This window comes from Falco rusticolus, chromosome 6 (genome assembly GCF_015220075.1).
Source record: "Falco rusticolus isolate bFalRus1 chromosome 6, bFalRus1.pri, whole genome shotgun sequence".
NCBI lineage: Eukaryota > Metazoa > Chordata > Aves > Falconiformes > Falconidae > Falco > Falco rusticolus.
In genome coordinates, this window is record NC_051192.1 from 25,414,033 (window position 1) to 25,433,194 (window position 19,162).

Sequence of the window (19,162 nt, forward strand, 5' to 3'; positions counted from 1 at the left end):
ATTCCTCCATTTCTATACAGCCTTTCCAGAAAGGCTACTAAAGTTTTTGCAGTTTCCCCATATGAGACTGAGTTATAGTCAATACAACCTGTGACACATTCGCACATCACTCACGACCCACAAAAGCATCGAGGTCATGACATGCAACTGAGGTTACTTCACTCAGAGCTGGTTATCATTTTTAATCAGTCTGCAACTACAGCGTTGCACCCCCTCTGTTCTCTTATTTCCTAGCAAATATCCTCCTCCTACTCAAGGAATGAAGAAAGAAGGCTCAGAGCAATACTTTTTTCATACAGGTCAAAGATTGTAACACAAGAAGATGCTACAATGCAGGGGTTATTAACAGCCTCCCTGGAACCACAGACTGCAGTCCCTCTGCCACCTCACAGGTGACATCCAGCATTACGAGCTTTGCTATTGGGAAGAGGAGCATTAAGCCTTACAGGTTGTTGCAACCGGAACACCTAGTAAATGCCTTGCCGTTCTTTGGCTTTAAAGGGGAGAACAGGATTAAACGAACATGGAAAACACTACCTAAATAAGAATTCTTTTGGAGACAATTCTAAATCTGTATCAGTATTGCTGCACATACCAAATGCAAAGTCAATGCTGTATTTAGGAGAGCTAACTTACCTCTTAAAAACTTTCATTCTCCTTCTTTCCCCACCATGTTTTTCAATCGCTATGGAAAACAGCTCTTATCTCCAGCAAGTCAGTAGACAATCCGCCCCAGGATTGCTCACATTAAAAAAAGTTTACAAGTAAAATTCCATTCAACCGATTTTTATTTATCAATTTGGTTTTGTGATTACAACCATTTCAGTTTTCTTCCGCTGAGGACAAAATACAAACTTTTACAGCAACACCTGCAGAGAACATTCATAAGATAACAGCTTTATATTTGCACAATTTGGCTTCAAGAAAAAGCCAGATAACTTGAAGAGTCACTACAGTTCAGTGCCTAAAATTGATTTAGGGGCAAATACAACTACAGATCTATGAGCTACCTTCCACTTCAAAACACAAGGCCAAGAAAAACTGCAAGTTGTTACTCCAGGTTTTTTTGCAAGTACACAGCACAGATCAGCTGATACTGCTGTTTCACAAAGGAGCAATTACTTCCTATAGTGAGGCAGCCAAGCACATGCTGAAGACATATAACCGAGCCTCCCTCCCCGCCCCCCAAACAACTGAAAGGAAAACAATCCTAGCTACAACTCTGTAAACTGTGGATTATACCTTGTTGGCAAGGCTAATGAGCAAGCGGTGCATAATGCAGGCCTTCCAGAACGTCACTAAATTGGTATAGTACAAGCTCGAGTTTTTCAGATTGGCATCAGTACATGTCAGAGATCCTGGGTTTCCTAAAGACTTGGAAAGTAGCAATTGCTGGCACCAAGAAAAATTCAGTAACTAAGGCAAGGTATCCCTTCTACCCTTTTAAACAAAATTTGAGGCAAAAGATTAAGCAACTTTAAGGCACTTTAAAAATTATTTTTAGTTTGCTTTACCAGCATACTTTATCAGCAACCTAAATCATTATCAGCATAACTCAGGACAAGCATTTTAGCAACATTTAACAGAGCAGTAACTTTTTGTGGCAATGCCTTCCATGCTATGAAGTGTTCTGTAGCACTTTCCTGCAAGTTTCCCAAAAGATAGCCCTTTGAGGGCAAAAAAAGTTATATACTAGGCATACAGTTTTCTTTGCCGAGCTGAAGAACTGTCACACTTTAAGTACGTTGCTCACTTCAAAACACAGAATACAAGCTCATGGGTATCTTTTTAAACAAATAAATGTAGTAAAATAGTTCTGAGATAGGGAAAGGACAGATTATGTGATTTCACAATAAGGCCAAGGATATACCATCTAACCCACACACATACTGTTGCTGGAAACTGGCCACTCACTCTGCTGTTTTAATAAACCTGAGCTGATTGTCTTAGTTTTGTTTAGAAAACCCAAAACTAATGAACTCAAAGATACAGTACTGGTGAGTAACTTCTGTATTTTGTAGGAATTAGAGTTTTCTATGCAGCACGATAAAAACAATTCCATCCAAACTAGAAGAACACAAGAAGGCAACACTGTGCACTTTAAAGTTTCCAACTGAAGTGCACTTATTTTTGCTTCATATTTAAGTTCTACTGCTGTGACTATTATCTGCACTAATGCTATCATTTTGTATTGGGTGCCAAATTCCAGCCAAGCCAGGGCCAGTAAGACAGTACTACAGATTATCCTGAAACTCATAATCAGGGATATTATCAAAAGCTATGTATTATGTTCTACATCTGCCACTTTTTTCACAAATTTTATCTTTACCTCCATTTTTCCTGTGGGTTTATTTTCACAGGTGTTCAAGTCAGTCTACATTGGACATGACCTACCTTTGATACTCAGATCACACGGCTGATCCAGCCAAAGAAAAGAAAAATACTATTTGGCTGAATAGATTTCTTTAACCATTTTATTGCAGGGTGACACAAACCTGATGGCAGGAAGCAGGGAGAGAGAAAAAAAAAAAAAAAAAAAAAAAAAGATGTAGCCCTGGCAGTCCCAGGACTACAGCAATCCTGACCAGGATCAAATCAGCAGATCATCTTAACTACCCTTAACTGCTCCTACAGCAAGCAGACATACAGAAGGGTAAAAAAAAACCCAAAACCAACACACCAACAAAAAGCCAACACAAAACCAAAACCCTGAAATTAATTGCCACAAGTTTAAGAACCATTTGAATAAGAAAAACCCCAGGATTGCCCAAACACCAGTATTTCAAGTATAAATGTAAGTTGTTGCCTTTTTATATAGGGAGTGAACTGAATTTTATCACTAGTTTTATGGTTGGTCTTTGTAGGCCAGAACAAAAGGTAAGCTACTTAGTGTAAAAAGTTTTTAACCTGGAATGCTCAAGTCATTCTCCTATATAAAGCCAGTATTAACAGTTTTATTTATTTTTTAAATAGGTGGGATGCTTTTATAGCCTACTGATTTCTAGTCTTTAAGGCACTAATCTTCATTTCCCCTTTAGAAGGATAATCCCTACATCCCCCTCTCCAGCCTCAACATTACCTGGAAAGGACATAGGATCTCAGTTTGGAATGCAGTATTTAATCAGGCAACCTCTATTCTTTTGTAAAAAAGTTTATGGGTTATGTTATTCTGTTAAGACATTATCTACTTCTACAATTTTGTTCGTCTTTCTAGCAGCATGCTGTAAGAGCCATAACCTAGTATAAATGGCATTTCACTCCCTGAAGTCAATCACCAATAATTCACATCCTGATAAAACCAAAGGGATACTGTATCAAATGTTGATTAAATTAGCTGTCACAACAAGTCATCATGAGATTGTCTACTCAAGACAGTGTCGCCACTGAATAAGAATCTCTGAATGTCTACTTTTGGCATATAAAAAAAAAAAGTCCCACAGCAGCAGCCACTAAAGGAAAGTAAGACAGCCATTAAAACCCATGCAGCATATTGCAAGTAATCCTGTTGAAGAGATTCATATCACCTCTTACCAAGTATAATGTTGCAAAAATATTCTTTTAAAGTCTTCTTTTAAAGATTGAAAGGAAATTATGAACTGCTGTCTTCCATGAGCAACAGAAAATATTTTGGTTCAGTGAACTACAGGTGTTGGGCTACTAGTCCATTATAAAGTGGCAGGTTCTAAAGTGTATGATAGTTTCGGTCTTTCGACTTGCAGAATTTGTACAGAAAGAAAACAACAGCCTGCAGACCCAGAACAAGGACAATTCCACCTATGAAACTCGCAGCATCAAATGTAGATTTGCGTGGAGAAGGTGCAGGAGTCACAGTAGCATTCGTACCTGTTAAACACCACATCAGAGTTTGTGAGTGCACAATACTCACGGAAGTTTTATAGATTTTAGTATTGGCTTCACTGTATTAAGATTACTGAAAACATCCAAGTACCAATAAGAAAACAACAAAAAAATCAAAAGTAAAGACATGTCAGCAGCTGCATTTAGCTTAGTGTTACTGAAATGTGATTAAATTGTACAAGGCTAGAGTTATTTATAGGCAAACTGCACTGGACCTCAACACTGAGCAAGTCCCAGCTGAACTTTATTTGTACAGGAGGAAAGCTTTGGCTTTTTGAAGTACATAGGAGTATATTATTGATGTGCTCACATTCAAAACACATTTTCCCACCTATGCTGCTTGCTCTAGTTTTTAGCTTAAATTCAAATTTAATTATTATCTTCCACCTACTGTACTTTACCCCAAGAGTTACACTTAAAGAAGTCAGCTGAAGCCACAACACATATGAAGCTGGAAATAATAGCCATCTGCTGACAGCTAGTTTTAAAGAGCTTTTCAGCATCAGTCATGAATATGCTATTTCATGAAGTAATAAAATATTTCAGCTTATTTCCATCACTGTAGCTCAATTTTCTTTTTTTATAGGTATCCCATTATTGTGCTCCAAGTGAAAAAAACTAAATACCACCTCCCGAAGATAAGCAAGTTAACAAGTGACTTCCAGCCACACTATTAAAAGCAGCCAGCTGATTTCATTTGACCAACACTTCCAACCGTTAATATCTCACCAATTAGCTCTTTCTCAGGGTATTACCTTGCTACATACATATATCCACGACCTTAACAAAATGAGATGCACCATAAAGTTAGAAGTGACAACAGCAGATACACCAATACTCCTTTAATGTTGTCACTTGGTAGGTCTTTCAAGATAATGCTTTTAAAGCAACACAAAGTATTTTATGCTGTAATTATGCTAGTAGTAGCAGTTACCTGGAATACTGGGTGTTGTAGTAGCTGAAGTAATGGCAGCATGTGTAGTTACGTTGGTGATGTTAGCTGTTTGAGAGAAGACAGTATGTACACATACCATAAACTTCAAGGGCAAAGTTTGCAAGCACTGAAGTTCTTATGTAAATCATTTGTCTTGTTTTGCTTAAACAAGGAGAAGCTTTGACCTCAGACTGCACCCCACACAATTCAGATGTTCAGCTGCATGGCATTAAGCCAAGTTTCTGCAATAAGTATTTTTTTCAGACTTGCATACCACCCTTATCCAAATATTTCAAGGTTCTCCACAGATCAGACAACGATTCTTTATTTAGAAAAAAGCACTAATATAAATGCTGGTATTTGAACAACAATCAAGACAGCTGCTTCAGGACACCTGAGAAACTGCATCAAGGAAAAAGGCTTTCATTAAACAGCCTTTAATCAATTAGCATTCATTGTACTAGAAAAATTACTTATTGTAATATCTCTAGATGGGAGAAACACTTGCAGGACAGCAAAGATTCCCCTTTCTACTCCTGTCCTGGGTCTCTGGCACATCCCACCCCCAGATTAGCATTACTAAAAATTAATCTATATTGCACTATGTGCCTGGGACAAGAAGCCAACATTTGTAGGTTTACTCACACATCACCCTCCTGTACATTAGGCTATTCTGAGCCTAATCAAGCATCAACTCATTACCTTCCACATCCCTTAAACATCAGATGCTTTTAAAGATTAGGTTTTTGGGGTGGGTTTTTTTGTTTGTTGTTAGGGGGTTTTTTTGTAAGAGCTTCACTGTTAAGATGGCAGCACATACAAGAACAGAAAATTTTGAACTGGTCAACAACAATAAGAAAAAAAAATCAAACTCACAGTAGCTCATGGTTAGCAGAAATTACTAATCTAATTCAAACAATTACTACTGAGCCAATTCTTAATTTTGTTGAAAAGGAGCATTTTCTCTGTTAACTTCTTCCAAACTTTGGGACCATTTCTGCATTCCATATGTCAGGCGTTTAGTATTCATGCTACTACAGTGATCTGTGGAAAAAGTCCTTGTCCTTTATTCTCCAGTTCCTAGTTTACTGCCATTCTATGTTCAGTAGTACTATATTACCTATAGTAGTATGAGCTGTGGTAGCAGGACTGGCTGTGGTAGTATTGGAAGATGCTGTGGTACTATTGGCAGGTGGTGTAGTAGTATTGGAAGACAGCGTAGTAGCACTGGAAGGAGGAACATCTGTAGGAGCTATTAAAGAATAAAGAGTTACATTAAAGAGACCAATGACAGTGTTTAACAAAAAAAAAACCCAACAAAACAAAACACCAAAGCCCAAATTGAACAGCAGCAGGCTGAGTTTTAGGGAATTTGTATAGCACTGAATTCTATTGTAGTTTTGGTTTGAAGTTACAAAGCAGTTGGAAGTTCAATCTACCACACTAACAGCAAAAGTTGCACAATTGAATACACGAACCTTGTCACAGGCAGCCCAATCAAGCCAGTGTCCAACTGGCAACTCAAGATTCCTCAAACCAAACAAGAGGGAGAAGAGTCCTATCGTATAAGCATAAACTGTGCATGCTTTAGACAATAGGAAACGAGATATTCAGTACTGCTTCCCAACCCCACTGCAACTAAAATTCAACCTGAGCTATCAAGTTCAACTAGAAAACAGAACGGTTAGCTGAAGCAGTATGGGGGGAAACTCAAAACATCCTCAAGAATTCAAAAGTTTAAGCTTTCTGTTCTGAGAGCTGTTGCTGGTTGTAGGTGCTCTCAGCTTCAGCATGTGCTATAAAAAACCCCAAACCAAACAACTGTGAAGCCTTCTGCAACCTACTGTATTAACTGAATTAATCACACATGGACAGCTTATCCAAACTGTTGCTTAATCATACACTGATAAATCAGCAAGCTTCCTGATGAAATACCATTATGTCCAGAAGCCTTTAATGCTCAGACTAATTTAAATGTGGTTATTTACATCTTGAAACAATTCAGCATGGTAGGCAGCCAGAGCTGACTTTCTAGAGATAAGCTGCATATATCAGAATCTACTGTCTCTCAGGTCCCATTTGCATCTAGTCAGTTTAAGTCCACCTTAACGTTCCTCCATGTCAATCCCAAATATAGTGCTAAGCCATGACTCTGCAAGTAAGAGCTGATAAGGTATACAGGCTCCTTTCACACCAACAAAGATCCTCTAATGAAGGTGACAATGTAAGTTTCCTTGAACATGCAAAGCTAAAATACAATAAACTTGTAGTGATGTTATCAGGTTAACAGGAACAGATTGTAGAAATTCTACTCTTAGATATAGAGTAAGGCATTGTAACAGCATGCTCTCTTTGCAAAGCACTGAGAAATGGTACTTTTAACAGTCCTGATTAAGAGATGATTGTTACAATTTTAGAAACGGGGTCATGTGGAATTATTTCTGACTTGCTGCCACCACCACAAGATGCCCATAGCAGTATGGAAGCTTCGTCTCTATTGATGTGAGCCAGCCTCTTTGGCCACACTGTTGAACTCACCTAGACAAGAGTATTAAGAGTTTTCATTTTCTGTTCTAGACCTTAAAATATGAAAATCCTATTTTGAAGTCTATTTCTGGTCAGCTTTCAGAAAAACTAAAACTGGCAGGCTTTCACAAAAGTGAAATTCAAGACTTAATCTAAATTATTCATACCCTGCAAATCTGCTTTGCACAGCAAGCACAAATTAATGAGAAGACTGAAGTAGATATGCAACAGAGCACGTTCCTAGCATGAAGAATTTACCTTACACAGTCCTATAACCCAGACCCTGCACTTCAGAACTGCATGAAGAGCTGTACTAGTTAACAATTAAAATTGGGAGGTTCTTAAGTTTTTCCTTTTTACTGCACCTCAGATGAAACAATGGACTTAACAGGTATGACTTTTTGTTGAATATGAAGCTTGCTGTCTTGAGGATGCTGACAAGTTCCTTAGAACGCACTGTATTTAACAGGAAACGTTATCCATGTTCACCTAAGAAGCCAAGCCAGTAGCCAGAGATGTTTGTCTAGTAAAGTAGATCAGGCTTCTTGAAACAGCAAATGTAAGCTGTTAACTGAATGCACAATGAAACTATGCATTTTAGCATCACATCACAGCTTTAAGCTAGAAGCAATGGGCTTATTTACATACTTGTATGTGCTTACGTAAGTTGTAGAAAGTATTACCAAGGTCTACAGGTGAAGGAGCTGTAAACACAACTGCTTCATATTCAACAATGTGAAAGCTGAGTATCTGAATACTTACAAGAACATTGTTCTACAGCTGTACAGCTCTGATTCTTCAAAACTATTTCTGTTTCATTTACACACATGCTTTCTCCTGTCAGAAAAGTAGAGACAAGAATATTTACAGTGGCAGAACTTTAAAGCGGTTGAGACATTGTTCCTAAATACTAATAAACTGTTCGTAGGACAAACTAAACACCATCTTCAAGCCAGGATAACAATAAAGCCACTTCAATATGTAAGACTTGAGTATTATATTAATAATTGGAATTTAGAAAAGTTTTAGTATTTTCTTTCACTAGTTATTCTACCACTCAAATCAACACTTAGGCAATACTTTTACATGGTTATACAACATTTTGCAGTAACAATACAGCTTGGTATTTTTCCTTCCTAGGCTATAAAATTAGACTGTGTTTCTACTATTTGTAGCATTTTTCAAGTTAAATGTTTTGCATCTCTATGGGTAGCATCATAAAGTCTGTCTTAAAAAAATCCTAAATGCAAGCAATTAGTTCCAGCTTTTCAAACAGATCTTTGACCTTGAAATTGTTGAAGGCACCAGTTTCTTATTCTCTGCCTGCATACCATCCCCTCCCTCAAAGAAGTTACACAGATCTCCTGCATGTTTGCTGTATGTGCCTGCTAGTCAGAGAGCACATGCAGATTCAGAAAAAGAGCTTCTTGAAGGGCACTCTTGTACCAGACAAGTTACATCCAAAATTCTTTTCGTTAGTTCCAAAGCATCTTAGCCTTTTTGCATAGCCTGTCTTGGTTACCTACAATCAAGTGCTACAAAATCACTATTACAGTCAAGCCATTCTCTCATCTTACTCTGTTTCCACCTCACATAGGAAATACAAATAATCCACCTGATGACTACTTATGTAATCTCTGTATGACTTTGTCAGCTGCAACCTCCTCCAGGGCTGTAGGTGCCAGATTTTACCTAAATGTAGTTAAATCCAACTCTCCTACAATGGAAAAAACATGGCTCAGAATTAGACCAGCTAATGCTTCTTTGGCTCTGTCATGTTCCCTTCAGTGGGCTGCAATTTTAGAAACACTACTCTTAACTAATCTTATTTAATGGACTCCTCTCCCTTATTGCACTTCAGTTCAGGAGTAGTGGTTGTGACCACCAGCTCTATGACAAAACCCCAAAAGGGACTGAAACACAGGTATACACGTCTGCATATCAGAATCCACTTGTGACTCCTTAGCAAACACTAGTAACTAGTTTGTTCTAAAACCAGTCTGAACCATCTAGAAAACATTAACTTATCAACAGTACAGATTTATATCAGAAGGCTTAAAAATCTGGGATTATTTTGAACATGTTCAGCTGTCACCACATAAGAACTTGAAATGTTTAACAGATACAACCTATGAATTAATGCTCCATTAGGTTATGAAACAAACCAGCTTATTTATGTAATGAACATTAATATAGATGATGAAGTAGGTCTAGTTGGGTTTAAAGTTCTGTATGGCATAGTAAGAATCTGCACTGTGTTGTCCTCCTTACTTTCACATGTGATCCACTTGCAGACGGCTACATTTGTATCATTGTCAATACATGAACTGCAGTCAGAAATGTTTTCACAAATACCTAAAAAAAGAAAAAAAAAAAGCAATGCACAGATTAAGACAAAATTACCACTGTCAAAAGAGCAACTTCACCCACAGAATCAGTTCTTAGATCCATACCCTACCATACGTACATCTCCCAGGTTAAGGTGCAATCCTTCGCACTAACCTAACTACAACTGAAAGCTGCAACTTAGGAATGCATTTGACAAAACAGAAATGCATTTCCCTCCAGACACTACTGACACTCCAAAACCAGACCCCACATGTACACCAAGATTTTGTCTCATACTCAGATAACGTAGAATATACTACTCTAATGAAGTTACCAAATTAATTTTTCAAAGTTAACTGAAACCTCAGATGGTAAGAGCTGTGCTCCTTTCAATTGTATTTTTCCTTTAGGTAATATAGCCAGCTATAAACAACCCTACAGCAGAAAGCAACCCAAGTATGGGAAATAAAGACAAGAACCTAGAGGACTTTGTATACAAACGCATATAAAGCGGAGCAGAAAGTCAACCTATTCACATTTTGATCACAGGAGAAGCCAGCAACCTAACCAGTCCAGCAGCTTTTTAATGTCAGTCAAACATTGTTGCCTTAAAACCACAATGACAACACATCCACCACCTGGATCAAATAAGATTGTCTTCCAATCTACGACTTTACTGCATTAATTTTAATTAAGACTGACTCATACAGCATCGTACTCAGAAAACCCACATACAACCCACAACTCCTTATACCCCATACGCTCCAGCACATTTCACATCATACCCACCTACTCCAGGCACCTTTGGGTGACCTTTCACCTTTCTCCTCTATTCACAGCTCTTCAGCAGTCAGCATGGTAATATACATCTCAAGATAACAACTACAGATACATTAACTTCATTATTTACTAAATCTGAAGTAAGACTGAATCTACCTGGCCTTTCTCTTGGTTACTGCAGGAGCAGGCTAGAAATACTGGTGCTATTTTTTCACTTTCAAGAAATGAAAAAAACATATGAAGAGACCTTCGTCGGTTTGCATGAATGAGGTATGCAACAGACTTGCCCTGTTCCCTTCAGAAGGCACTTTAAACCACTTCAAGAGCTATATGACAATTCCTAGGTAACAGATTTCAGGGAAGAAAAAAGTAGAAGTCATTTATTGTTCTGGGTATACACATGAAGAGCGATGACAGCATGCACAACACTCCTGATGAACGAATAATGCTTGCTTTTGTAAATGCCTCACTGGTACATAAAAGATGTAGCACAGTACATCTGCAGAGATAGGCAGACAGTCCGTGCAGCCAGCTAATGCCAGGTGCACTAGGACTTCTAGTTTCAAAACACCTTTCCCAGACTAGCATGGGGGAGGAACAGATTCACAGGAGTGAAAGATCAGGAGACGTTTATATCACAACAAAAGGTTTCAAGAATGCGCTGTTAACTTCAAGAACCAGTGGCAGGGTGTCAGGCGTTTCCCCAATGCTACTCCTGCTGCAAAAGGTTTTCTTGGGGAGCTTGTTATCACGTAGAAAGCCTCTCAACTCTACCCATCAGCAGGTGCCTGCTCTTCACTGGAAAAGTAACTCAGGTACCACGAACTCTGATCTGAAGTGCAGGCAAGCCCACGTTTGCTCCCAGGATAAACCTGCTTGTTGTACCGCCTCTTGCACATTCGGATATTCCCCTTACACTTGAGGGGGAAACCTGAAACACTAACAGAAGCCTGTTCCGCTGAACCGACACTGCCCTCTCCTGCTGCACGCCGAGGCTGCTCACCGCCGACGCGGCGGCCCCCAGCAGCTCACGCTGCCCACAGGGCGCCCGACACCGGCCCGCACCCCGTCGTCGGTGGGGCCGCAGAGGAAACGCAGAGGGGCCGAAGCAGAGGTTACTGGCCAGCTTCACACTTAGCTGCACCCAGCACCACTACACAACGTGGCCAGAGAACATTAAAGTGCTTCCAGAACAACTTACTTCCTTCGCACAGAGCCAGAAAGATCAGGCGAGCCCCGAGGAGCAGCAGGGCGGCCACCACCAGGGTAAGGAACAACCCGCGGCCGTGACAGACGCCCCCTACGTAAGTAACCCCCGGACCCGGCCGGCGCCAGGTTCGCAAGGCACAAACGCGCCGCGTACGTTTCACCGGAGACGAAAGTAGCCGCTGCCCGCTGCCCCGCCCGGGAGGGGCGCCGGGGGCGGCCCGAGCCGCGCTAACGGACCCCGCGCCTCACGGGCCCCCGCGCCCACAGCGAGCGGGAAACGAAAGCGAGGGGCCAGGAGGCGGAGAGAGGCGGGCGAAAAGCGCGGCGGGCTGCGGCCCAGCCGCCAGGGAGCGGGGGCGGCTCCCCCGCCGGGCGGCCGGCACCGCGGGGCTCCCCCGCCGGCGGCGGGCACGGAGGGTCGGCCCGGCCCGGGCGCGGAGCCGCCTCGCCGCCGGCACCAACGGGCAGCGCGCGAGCGCGGGGGGGGGGGAGGGGCTGCCCCGTCAGCAACCGCCGGGAGGGGGGGGGAGGGGGGATGGCGAGGCACTCACCAACGACCTCGACGCCGTTGGCAGCCCTCTGCGCGGCCCCCGCGGCCAGCCCGCTGAGGCAGGCCAGGCAGAGGGCGGTGAGGGGGAGCGCGAGTACCCGGCCCATGGCGGCGGCGAAGCGAAAGGTGGCGTCTCCCGCTCCTCGGTGCGTCCCTTCGCCAGCTCCGCTCCCGCCGCCTCCGCGCACCCTCTGAGCGCTGCCGCCCCGCCCCCCGGCGTCACGTGAGCGCCACCGCCTCGAGCCGGCCCCGCCCCCTCCCTTGCCGCCCGGCCCCGCCCCCATCCCGCGGGTGGAAGGACAGCCCACCCGTGGCTCCCCCCGTGCCCCCGCCGCCCCGCGGGAGCGTTTCCCGCGAGTCACGTGGTGCCCGACCGCCTGCCCGTCCCCACGGGGCCCCGCCCCCGCTGGGGCCGCAGAGCGGCGGTCGGTCATTGGCTGGGGCCGAAGCGGGAGGCGGGGCAGCGCCGCGGTGGAGCGGAGCGGGGAGCGGGCGGCGGGGCCGCCGGTGCTTCCCGGCCAGGCGGGCCGGGCGCGCCGTGGTGGCGGCGGCGGCGCCGGGCGGCGGCGAACGAGCCCCTCCCGCCCGCGGGCACCAGCCGCTCGGGGAGGGCCGGCCGCGGCGTGTCGCCTCTCCCTGTCCTGCGGGGCGGCTGCCGGCCATGGCTGGGGCCGGGACCGCCGGGGGCAGGGGGTTTGCGGTGGCCCGCGATGCCGGGGCCCAGCTGCTCGGCGCGCCGCACCCGGGCCCTGGCTCGCAGGCGCCGGAAGGTGCCTGGGCAGCGCTGCCTTGTGCCCCACTCCGGCCTGGCCCCGCTGCACTGCCAGCTCCAGGGCAGGGTTTTGCGGGGGATTTCTCTCGCAGAGGTGCGAGGTTCACCTCTTCCCCCCTCTCCCTTTTCTATCCTGAAAAAACTTAGAAATAGTACATCGTAGCAGTGTAAATAAAAGTTGCTGGGCGGTGGTCACACCTGAAGCGCAGCACCAGCATGCAGCGCAGGAAGGTGGATGTCCCCACGCCGGGGGGAGCGAGCGCTGGGAGCGTGGCAGGCTGTGGTGCCATGGCTGTAGCACTGGAAGGGAAGCTCGGTGAAAACCAGAAAACCATAACCCTGGTCTTCACTGCCGTCACCCCCAGCTGCACGGTAGAGAGCAACTGGGGGGGGATGTTTGACCATCCCATCGCTTCTTTCAGTGGACTTGGTAGTGTCGGGTTTGCAGTCGGAACAGGTGATCTCAAGGGTCCGGGTGATCTCAAGGGTCCTTCCCGACTCACCCTGTGATTCCCTCCTGACCACCGGGGAGAGTTTCCCCTCTGCCTGTCATACTCCCCATCTCTCTGTCCCTTGTTTCTCCCTAATGCAGCCTGAGTCAATGTATACCATCAACAGTGGACTATGCAAATAAAAATAAGGTTGTGTAAATCTGCCTCGACATTTTGTGCAATGCCAACGCAGGCAAGTGTTAGGAAACCAAGAGGAACATTCATGCTTGCTTGTAATCAAGGAGAGCCAAGCTCAAGCTATAAAGCAAATTGTAGTATGGTCCTGGTTTGACAAAGGCTCCATCAGAATGACAGGACAGATGAAAGAGAAGAGTTATAACCCGGAAAATTCTCCCCTGATTCTCCAAAGTGTGACCTGGACTTGGACAGTAAAGGGGAAAACGCCAAATAAATCCCTAGCTTAATCTTCCATTTACGTCCTTTTGTGGAGGTGTTTTATTGCCAAGAGCCAGGAGACCAATACGAATTCAGAAACTTTAAGGCAAACTACCTATCGTGATTATTGTGGGAGCTCCAGAAAAGTCTGCAGGACTGTTGGCAATATATAATTCGGGTACAGCGCTTTCTGACAAGCCTCCATACCATCATATATTGTGGTGCTTCTGCTAGCGGGCAAGATGGCTAATGCTTTACCTTCCTGCAAAGGAGTCTTAGAGTGAAAATACAAAAGAAAAAGGGCTGCAGAGAAAACAGCAGAGAATCAGTTTTGTGGTAAGAACAGGAACCTCATAGCAGCTGCAGTGAAATGACCGAACACGTTTTGTTGGATGTAAATGCCAGTTCCATCTGAATTTAGTTCTGAGAAGTGATAAGGTGGCTGAAGTCACACACTCACTTTAGTTATCTTTCATTCTGCGTATACTTTTTACTGGAGCATTACTGTAAAATGGTTCAGTTATTCTTGCAGTATGGTTACAGTTGCTGGCTTTTTATTGAGAAGAAATGATTTCCACATTCATTATTAAAATGCTGTGTCCCTGTTCTAACTTTGAATAAGCAGCATGTAAAATAAATTGAGGAGCAGCACAAATAGATACTGCAACGTCACTGAAACTACAGCGAGCACTGAATATGGGAGTTTCTTGTGGCTTCCACCCATCCCTCCTGGCCACGTCTGCAGATATTTTTATGTCGTTTTGGGACAAGGGACGCTAGACATGTGGCATTATTTGAACTCAGGTTTTCCTTTTCGCAGTTCTTGTGGGTTATGATGCTAAATACATCTTCAGCAGTTATCATAGTGTTTTATGAGGGATGCAGTGGCAGTTAAGTTGATGTGCTGGACTCATGAGGTGTCATGGTTGCTGCAATCTGCATTTCATGAGGACTACATACTACAAATCTCTCCTTGTGGGAAGGAAAACAAATAGGACATACGTTAAATGTAATGGGTAAAAGGCAAGACTCTAATCAGTGTGTGTGTGTGTGTGTGTGTGTGTGTATATATATATATATATATAGCAAAACTCGGGGAAAACGAAGTACCTAATAAAACAGAGCTAAGATTACCAGCAGAGCAAGAATTAGAGCTACAGCACATCTCCACAAGCGAGTGAAAACACATCTATCATGTAATTCTGGGGGCTGGTGGGAATCCAAGTGAATGATAAATGTGGCTTGTCTGTTTTTTTCTTGAAGTCAGCATCTTGGGACTTCGTTGTAGCATACAGTCAGCAGGATCATGGCAATCTGGGTTGTTGTTGTTGGATTTGAAATATCACATTCAACACAGTATTCATTTTTCATTGCACTGTTACATACTTAGTGGTTAGTAAGGCATTTACCTCTGTTTTGAATCTATAAGGAATTCCAAGCACTGCATTACTGGAAGTTTATGTAAAGTCCTTGGCAAAAATGTGTAAAACCTAAGGATCTGCAGATGTCCATTATAGGGAAGCACATTTTAAAGGTAGTAAACACCCAGGATTTGCAGCGGATCGCATTGTATCACTTGATGCTTGGCAAGATGTGATAATGGGGCTTTTGAAGAAGTTCCAGAGGAGCACGCTGCAGTTTGGGATGGTAGCAATAAATGAAAAAAAAAAAAATAAATCAGTAGATAAACTGAAGGGAACATATATTTCATTCAATTTGCAAGCATTTGTTCTGATTTCCAAATTGTCATTTTACATGCATGGAAAGAGATGTGTATATGGAGCGTAAATACATGGTTGGTATTTTAACAAGGAAAATACACTGTCCAAAGAGGTTTCAGGGTGTTTCATATCAGTACGTAACGATGCATTATTAGATTCGGGTGCCATTCACCGCCTTTGTAATCATTCAGAAATAATGCATCAACTCCTGTGCTCAGAGCTTCATAACCTCAGTTAATCCTTGCATTGTGAGACAGGTACAGTAGCAAATCGCGCTGCGGAAATGTGACTTATTGGGGCTGGATACAGCCCCAAGGCACATACAGGGTTGCGCATGCCATGCTGTATGATGTCTAAGTGTTCATTTAAGGTGCCTGTGTGTCTGTCCCCAGCAGAAGTTCTGGGTGAGGACCTTGGCCCCTGCACTGTACGACCTGCTCACCTGAGGCAAGCAAGGTGGAGCTGTGTCTGGTGCCCCCTCACACATGCTGTGGTACAGGCACTTGTTCAGCCCCACCAGGTTGATTTTAACATAAGGAACAGATAAAAATAGATACGCACAGTGGTATAGAGGATGTAATAATAGTAAAAGATTTTTCTTAGCTCTTCTAGAGATAGTGGTGCAGGCCAATGCCAATGCTTGTAGCCTAAGGCAAGCCAAAGAGAGATGCCTTAAGAAGAAGAATGGAAGGCAACAGGTAGAGGCAAGATGGAGTGGAAGAGCTAAACATTTCACCCGTGCAGCTGGGACCAACCACAGAACGAGGTCAGGCTGGTTTAGGTAACCAAAGAAAAATAAGGCTAACGTTTAGATAGAGTCTTCCTGCATCAGTACATCCATTTTGTTTATTGGTAACATGCATTTTTCTGTTGGTGATGGTGTAATACAGCCCTGGGCTCTGGTCTGTGTCAGGACAGGAGCATAGCCCCATCTCCTAGAATGTTGGCTGTGTCCTGAAGCCTGGCTGGCTGGTAAAAGGTGCCTTGGCCAGCCTGGGAGCTTTTCAGGAGGAGGAACCTCAGGAGAAGCTCCCCAGCTTTTTCTCAGTAGATATGCTTTTAGGCTGAGGCTCCTACACTTGGCCCCTGCCTGAGCTGCAACCCCATGGGCTTTGCAGCCCTGCCCATGCCTGACCCAGCCTCCGTCTCTCTCTGCACCCTCAAGACCTAGACCAGTGCTTCTTTGCTCACAGCATCTGAGATACGGGCACAATTGAGCTCTGTTGAGCTGGCCACCCATTACTGCTTCTTAGCATCCTAAACCTTATCAGAATTACAGTATCAAGATTCTTGCTATTAAGTGTGTAAAATCATTCCACTTACCCATTTCCTTCATGCAACAGCTGTATCACATCATTTTGATCTATTTGATATGCTGCATAGTTGACATTTTCAGTTAAGTTCTTTCAAACCAGCCCTCCGGAGTACCTTTTTCTCCCTGGAATTGATGGCAGGAACTCTTTTGTCTCTGAGTTATGGCTGTGGGTCAACAGTGGTTTAGTTAAGTGTATCCCAACCAATAAGTATATGAAGGACAATAGCAGAGAGCTGTAGCCATGGCAGCCTAAAAAGGAAAGCAAGGCTGGTCAGTAGGAAGATGAAATATGCTGTCTAAGGCCCACCTGACACAATTAAAATTAATATACACTTGGGAGACCTCAGGGCTTCTCCAGATCAGTGTGGAGTACCTCCGTAGCTGAGGAGCCACACTAACAATTTCTACTGGCCTTAGCAGCCCTCCTGGATCAGATTCAGAAACCCTCTTGACCTCAGATTAGGTAAACTACATTGTAGTCAATGACTTTGTCCTCCACCTTTTATTTGATCAGCGCTTGAATTAGTAAGGGCTAACGATTGGAGCCTGCTGCCCATGGTTTATTAGCACACTGTCCTTGCAGTTTTAACACATATGCCTGTACAAAGATTTTATTTAGAGCAGTTTCTAAGAGAGTGTTTTGATGGAGTAAGAAGCCCAGCATAAAACACTAATAAAGTAAAACGTGAACGATACCAGGTTTTCTTACATAGCTAAAACGCTGTAATCCAGTAAGATAATAGTTTTCTCAGGATGCAGGTTGCTGCTGTCTGCCCTTTATAGAAGGGAGTTTTTTTATATGGTTGCTGGGAAGGGAACTTTTCCAAAACCACCAGCTGGCCACGGAAGCCTCCACCTCCCCATCTGCAGTCTGCTCCTGAATTTCCCAGCTTTTGGAGACCCAGCAGTGTGCCACTGGACTTGTATGTGTCTTCTGGATGCTTGCACACACCACTTCTCTGGTCTGGCTCTCTCAGAGGAGGCAATGCATTCTTGGTGACTTGATTAGAGATGTATGTTACCGTAGATGGCACAAACCATCATTTTGGATTGAGGTTAAGCCGATTCTTCCTTTCGTGTTTCATTGTTCATCACCTTGGGCTCCTTATGTATATCCAGCTTGCAGGTACTGGGGAACCAGGGTTGAAAGATGTGCTTTTTCTTTTAGGCGACCTCCTTAATACTGGATGAAAGATTTTACCACATTTTTTCTGGCAGAGTGTCCTGTCATGACCGGCACAAATACTGTAATTGTGGCTTGCCTGAAGGATCATTATGCCTGAAACTCAAAATATTTCCTGGTTGTTCTCTCCTCTTCTCGTTATAACATTTTCCATGTCGTGTAACTTCAACCCGTTGTCCCCTGCCCAGTCACCCCACACAGCTCTCCTAGATCCTGAGTGTGCAACACCCTGTATGTTGTTACATCCAGCCAGCATACTTGTTACCAGGTCTGTGACTTTTGGCACAGGATCAGCTTTCTGATACTTGACATGATTAGGCATTTGTCTGCCCTGCGGGATCCTGAGTGCTGCTTATTGCCAGTGCATCAGTTTCTGGGCTTTTGACTGCTGCCCAGAGAAGGTCATTTGGATTCAAAGCACATGCTGTGCTCTGACTCGGTCCCCCGTGGGGACGCCGGGGTGCAGCAGCGCTACAGAACAGACCTACTGTGGGTGGCCAAGCCCAAAGCAAATAAAAAAATCAATTAATTGGTCTTTTAGCATTGTCTTCTATAGCCTGCAGAACTAAAATTACTTTTCTGACTTTCATTTTCAAACATCTGAATATAATTTAAAATCCTTGCAACAAATATGAGCCACTGATCTGCATCCCAATAGTTGAGTTTGAAAGCCATATCCTTTCATAGCAATAGTCGCTACTACTTATGAAAAGTAATTTGTCAGGAAATGTGTTATTTTATTAATGAAACACAATAATGTATTTTCATCTTTGATCCAGAACTATGACGTGACAATAATTACTCTCTAGGCAGTTTAATTGATTTGAAATGTTCCTACAGAAGACAGTTCCTATATAGTAGTCTATGTACAGATTGCAGAATGCTTTAGAAAATAGAAGGATAAAATGTGTTAAAGGCTCCTTAGCTAGCTACAGACATATAAAAGTATTTTAGGCTAAAGAATCTTTTTGGTTTGTAGCATAAGTAAAGAAAAAGCTAAATCCCCTTGCTAAAATTAAGACGACCTCTATACTGACTCAGAGCATGTGGAATCAGACTAGGTCTGTGCCCTCTTCAGACACCCAGTTAAACATTTGCT

At 43.5% G+C, this 19,162-nt stretch overlaps 1 protein-coding gene across 1 annotated transcript; it reads right to left on the reverse strand.

Moving 5' to 3' along the window:
• Positions 1-770: 770 nt before the first annotated feature.
• Positions 771-12,395, reverse strand: CD164 (CD164 molecule). The gene is made up of 6 exons (XM_037391897.1): positions 12,187-12,395; positions 9,590-9,673; positions 8,081-8,155; positions 5,913-6,044; positions 4,793-4,858; positions 771-3,843 (listed from the first exon to the last, which is right to left on the reverse strand). The coding sequence occupies exons 1-6, from the start codon at positions 12,290-12,292 to the stop codon at positions 3,683-3,685; spliced, it is 624 nt and encodes a 207-aa protein (XP_037247794.1). The 5' UTR covers positions 12,293-12,395; the 3' UTR covers positions 771-3,682.
• Positions 12,396-19,162: the final 6,767 nt, after the last annotated feature.